At 32.6% G+C, this 5,961-nt stretch overlaps 1 protein-coding gene across 1 annotated transcript; it reads left to right on the top strand.

Moving 5' to 3' along the window:
* The first annotated feature begins 2,145 nt into the window (after nt 1-2,145).
* Nucleotides 2,146-4,782, top strand: LOC105778846 (pollen-specific leucine-rich repeat extensin-like protein 3). The gene has a single exon (XM_012602604.2). The coding sequence runs from the start codon at nt 2,960-2,962 to the stop codon at nt 4,598-4,600; it is 1,641 nt and encodes a 546-aa protein (XP_012458058.1). The 5' UTR covers nt 2,146-2,959; the 3' UTR covers nt 4,601-4,782.
* Nucleotides 4,783-5,961: the final 1,179 nt, after the last annotated feature.

Below are 5,961 nucleotides of genomic sequence, written 5' to 3' on the forward strand. Positions count from 1 at the left end.
CTTGATTTTAGGGATTTACAAGATTTACCATATAAAATCTAATCTAATCTTTACAAGATACGATTCTCTCTATCTTCTAAGATTAGTTACCAAAGTTAGCCTAAGTTGCCATGTCTTCATTATCGGGCCAACCAGGCTTCAATCTGATAGGCTTCTTTAATAGCTCTCTGAATCGGGCCAGTTCTCGTGGGCTAAATGTCCCCCATCTAATCGATAGACCTCCATAGGGCACTTCTTGTGGCATGGTCACGGGCTTTGCACTTTGGCCCGTGACACTATCACGTAGTTAAATAATAATAATGATGTTAAATGACAAAACTCTTTTTTCCATACTATGTTGGTTACTCTGAAAAGGTTAGAATAAATTTGTTTTGACTAATAGCCATAATTATGTACGGGAGGTTGTGGATACATGTGTTGCATGGGCGAGGAGTTACATGGGATCGAACACCAATATAATGCATTCTATTCTACTGGTAACGAGCAAGTGTTGGTTTCCACAGGATAGAAGATGAGTTAAGCTCAACACAGATGGGGTAAGTTCGTCGAATGTTTATAATGCTTCTATTGGAAGAGTGTTTAGGGGTTCAAATGCAAATTGGTTATGTGGCTTTTTGATGAGGGTTGGTAAGGATTCAATTTTCAGAGGTGAAGCAAGAGCGGTTTTAAAAGGGTTGAGTATAGCTTCAGAGAGGAATTTTAGACAAATAGATATGGAGTGTGATATGCACTTCTAGTAGAAACTATTATATCTGGCGGTGTCAGTAGTAAAATGATGGAATTGTGTCTAATTCATCAATTGCTAACCCAAAATTGAAAAGCCTGATTTCATCATATTTCAAGATCTCTAAACGAAGTTGCCGACCAAATGACAAAATATGCTCTTAATGGTGTATCAGGATTACTCTATTTGGAAGAGCCCCAAATTCGCTACGTGATTTATTGTTGGTAAATTATGTTTCAAGTCCCTCTACTCTTTGCATATTTAGAATTTAGTCTCTTCATTTTTTGGATTTAAAAATTCAAGTCTAATTGTTAATATCATTAAAATTACTTTGTTAAATTCGTTGGTGTAACATTTTGAAATTATAAAACTACCCACATGGTAGCCATATAATAAAAGAAATAGCATTGCAATTAACTTGAATTTAACAAATGAATTTTAATAATATTAATAAATTGAACTTGCATTTTAGATCTAAAAATGAAGAGACTAAATTCAAATATACAAAGAGTATAAGGACTTGTCCAATTAATTTGACCAACTCATATTCAACATAATTGTTTGTAAAAATTATTTGTTTCAATCATTATTGCTCTATTACTTAATTATTAGTTTAAATCTTAACTTTAAAACTTAAAATAATCATAATTAAAATTTGTTTGATATATTATATATTTAAGGTTAAAATATGCCATAAGTCTTGTACCTTTCACAAATTTGGAATTTAGTCCATTTACTTTTCATATTTCAAAATTGATTCAACTGTTAACATTGTTAATATTTTTGGTTAAATTTGTTGGTGTGATATTTTAAATAAAAAATACTCATGTGGTAGTCGTAACTAAAAGAATGATGTTGCAATGGACCTAAATTTAACAAAATAATTTTAACAAGATTAACAATTAGACATGTATTTTAAAATATGATATGCAAAGAAACTAAATTCTAAATATTCAAGAGTATATAAATTTATGGCATATTTTAACCTAAAAATAAAATAAAATCCCAACCATATCAAGCGGACAAGAATGTAATTAGGAAAAAAGACTAGGTCAAATCATTACGTGTTTTTGGACTATATTGTGCTCAAATTTGAGATTAAATCTTTATGCTTTATTTTTTACTTAATTTAGTACGTCAATGTTCATAATATCATTAATTAGCTTAAATATTTTATTCTAATTAAAATGTTGATGAAAATTTAAAGAATTGTTAACATCGTTAATTTTTTATTAAATTCAAGTACATTACAATGCCATTTTTCATTATATGATTATCGAGTGAGTATTTTTAAAAAAATTTAGAATGTCACACCAACAACTTTAATGAATAATTTTAACAGTATTAACAATTTGGCCTGAATTTATAAATCCAAAAAATAGATAGACTAAATTCTTAAAAATAAAATACATGAACTAAACTTCTCATATATAGAGAGAGAATACAAAACTTGGAACATATTGTAACCTTTAAAATTTAACTATTTAGTCCAAAAATAATTGACCCAATGCGTAACGTGCTTCGAAAACCAATTATTAGTTTAAATCTTAACCTTTTAAACTTTTTAAAAAAATCATAATTAAAATTTATTTGATATATATTATATAGTGGTTAAAATGTGCCTATAGCTCTCGTACTTTTCGGGAATTAGGAATTTAGTTCCTCTACTTCTCAGATTTCAAAATTCAAGTCCAATTGTTGACATTGTTTTCTTTGTTAAATTTGTTATTTTGACATTTTGAAATGAAAAGCTACTCGTTTGGCAGTCATGTAATTAAAGAAAATGTTGTAATTAACCTGATATTTAAAAAAATATTAACAGTATTAACAGTTGGACTTGAATTTTGAAATATGAAAAATAGAGAGACTAAATTCCCAAAAATACAAGTACATGGACTAAATTCTTAATTTTCAAAACGTGTAAAGACTATATGCATACTTTAACTTTATATATATAACCTTAACCTAGCAAAAACAAAAGACAATTCCAACCATGTCATTCGGACAAGAATGAGATGTAATCAAAAAAAAAGAAAAGACTAGGTCAAATAGTTAATTAGGGGCTTACAAAACAGAGGCCCCAACCATCAAATGTTGGTTCCTAAAATTAGAATTCACCCCCTCCAAAATTTGTGTGGTGTGTAAAATGATCCCAACAAGCTTCCCCCATCACCTTCATTTGTTGTCTAAACCCATGCCCTTTTCACATTGCTCAATATCATCCTCCTCACATCAATGTCCCTCATTGACAATCCTATGTATAAGCTTCAAATATTACAGGCCTTTGGTTGTTTTCTTTTATTCTCTTCTCTCTTCTCTTTATTACCAACATCCACCACCTTTGCATTAACCGATGCAGAAGCGGCCTACATTGTTCGCCGCCAGCTTAAGACTCTTCCTCCTAACGATGAACTCCCTCCGGAAGTCGAATATGAGGTTAAAGTATCATTAACGTTTTCCAACCAGAGGCTGAAGAAAGCATACATCGGCCTTCAGGCTTTGAAAAAGGCTATATACTCTGATCCTATGAACAAGACTGGCGATTGGGTAGGCTCCAATGTGTGCAATTACACCGGCGTGTTTTGTTCCGAGGCGTTGGATGACAAGACCTTAACTGTGGTTTCAGGGGTTGATCTTAATCATGCTGACATCGCGGCACACTTTCCAGCTGAGATGGGGTACCTGACTGATCTCGCGTTGATCCATTTAAATTCCAATAGGTTCTGTGGGATTGTACCTAAAACGATGTCTAGACTAAAGTTGATGTATGAATTTGATATCAGCAATAATCGTTTTGTCGGTCCTTTCCCTGAAGTTGCCCTTTCATGGCCTACCATTAGGTTCATTGATCTAAGGTACAACAACTTCGAAGGTAGCATACCGCCCGAACTCTTCGAAAAGAACTTGGATGCCTTGTTTTTGAACAACAATAGGTTCAAATCCACCATCCCTAAAGCGATCGGTAAATCAACCGTTTCCGTCGTGACGTTCGCCAATAACAAATTCGAAGGATGTATTCCACACAGTATCGGTAAGATGTCTAATTTGAACGAGATTATCTTTATGAACAACAACCTCGTCGGTTGTTTCCCAGAGGAAGTCGGGATGCTTACCAACGTAACGATATTCGACGCTAGCTCGAACGCATTCACGGGTTCATTGCCAGAAAGCCTTGCCGGTATGAAAAACATCGAATCCTTAGATCTTTCACACAACAAGCTAACCGGAACGGTGCCGGAAAATGTTTGTAAGTTGCCGAAGTTGTCTAATTTCACATTCTCTCGCAACTATTTCCAAAATGAGCCTAATGATTGTCAAGTACCTTCCAAGAAAGACATTGTGTTCGACGATACCTATAATTGTTTGCCTGGTCGACCAAAACAAAGATCAACTAAAGAATGCCAACCTGTAATAAGCCAACTTGTTGATTGTAGTAAGGATAAGTGTGCCGGCGGCGGGGGTAGGTCGCCACACAAGCCAAAACATAAACCAAAGCCAAACCCGGAACCTCAACAGCCTAAGCAACCACACCCGCCAACTCCGGTACACCATCATCCTCCACCATCACCACCTAAAGAATCTCCGAAGACTCCTATTAAACAAGCAGGTAAAGAAGAAGTATCCCCACTCGAGCGTTCTAGGCCACCAGCACCACCAATTCACCCTCCACCCGTCTCCTCACCACCACCTGTCCATTCTCCACCTCCACCGGTTAAGCCACCACCAGCACCAGTTTACTCCCCTCCACCACCTGTCCATTCTCCACCACCACCGGTTAAGTCACCGCCACCACGACCTACCGAGGGAATTCACCTCCCGCCAAACTTGGGATTCCAATATTCATCACCACCTCCACCCATGTTCCCAGGCTACTAAATAGTATTATAAAACCTTTTTATTTTGTATAAAAAGGGTAAGAAGTCATGTTGTTAAATTCCAATATCTTACTGTTGGGATTATATTTTGTTTTAGAGATTGAATCTCCTAGTTTTTAATAGGTTAAAACTTATTATTAGTCCCTATACTTTATCAAAATTGTAGATTTAATTTTATATACTTTAATTTGATTAATTTAGTCTTTGTATTTTTCGAATGTGTCAATTTTAGCCTTAACTCAAACAATAGCAATAAAATCATTTGTTTAATTTCATTCGGTTTTGGTTGAATTGGTAAAGATCATAATATTTTGGTTTCAAATCCTATATATTACATGTATAAAATTTTTCTAATTTTATATAAGAATATAAAAGACAATAATACCCTTAAAATAATATTGATTGCTTCATAAAAGTAATAATTTTTGGTAATTTCACAACCTGAATTGAGATCCGATTAAAGAGTGTCATCAACTCAATCAAACCTTTAAATAATATTATTGATTAATATCATTTTGTATACCTACACGTGACCTTTACCATTTGTTCATGGTTACGATAAAATTCGCATAAAATAAAAATAAAAAAATTCCCAAAGAGTACTTATATTGCATTGCATCTAGTTATTTTGAATATTCAAGTTTGAGTCTTCAATTATAATGTGCGGATCTCTAATTTTACCATATACTGACTATCGTGTATGGATTTTACCTAATTATTTTTCTAGTCTTTATCCATTTATACTTTTGTATTTATTTGATTTTATTTTATAATCGCTCCAATATAAATTTATATTTATATTATATTATAAACTTACAAAATTTGTTGATAATATTTTAGTAAACATGATGACATAGATGATGTTAAGTTAATTTTTAGGTTATTTTATTCATATTCATGTACACAATTCCATGCTTCTAAATTCGTAATCCCTAATGTGTTGAAAGAAGTCAAAATTTTCATTTTGGAGTACGTGGGTTTAAGTGCGTTGAAGCACATTATCTTTCTATTCATAGGTTGGGAAGGGGCTATGGGTAGTTCTAAACATTGTGTCAAAAAGAACAGATATGATCGGAAACTATAATAGAATTGTTAAAAAAATTATTAATTCTTAAGAGAGATTAAAAATAGAAATACAATAAAATCGAATTTAATTATTAATTATTAGAGAATTAAAAATGTAAGTACTCTATTTTAGCCCATGCTTAGTCCCTTGACTACATCCCTTCAAGCTAAGACTCAAGTTAAGACAATTAATAGATTTTAGCCGTAAAATACGAGAAATATTTTATTGATCATCATTTATAAAATAATTGGTTTTTTTTAAATCTAGTGAATCATTAAAATTGTCATTCAAAAACA

Source organism: Gossypium raimondii, chromosome 4 (assembly GCF_025698545.1).
Source record: "Gossypium raimondii isolate GPD5lz chromosome 4, ASM2569854v1, whole genome shotgun sequence".
NCBI lineage: Eukaryota > Viridiplantae > Streptophyta > Magnoliopsida > Malvales > Malvaceae > Gossypium > Gossypium raimondii.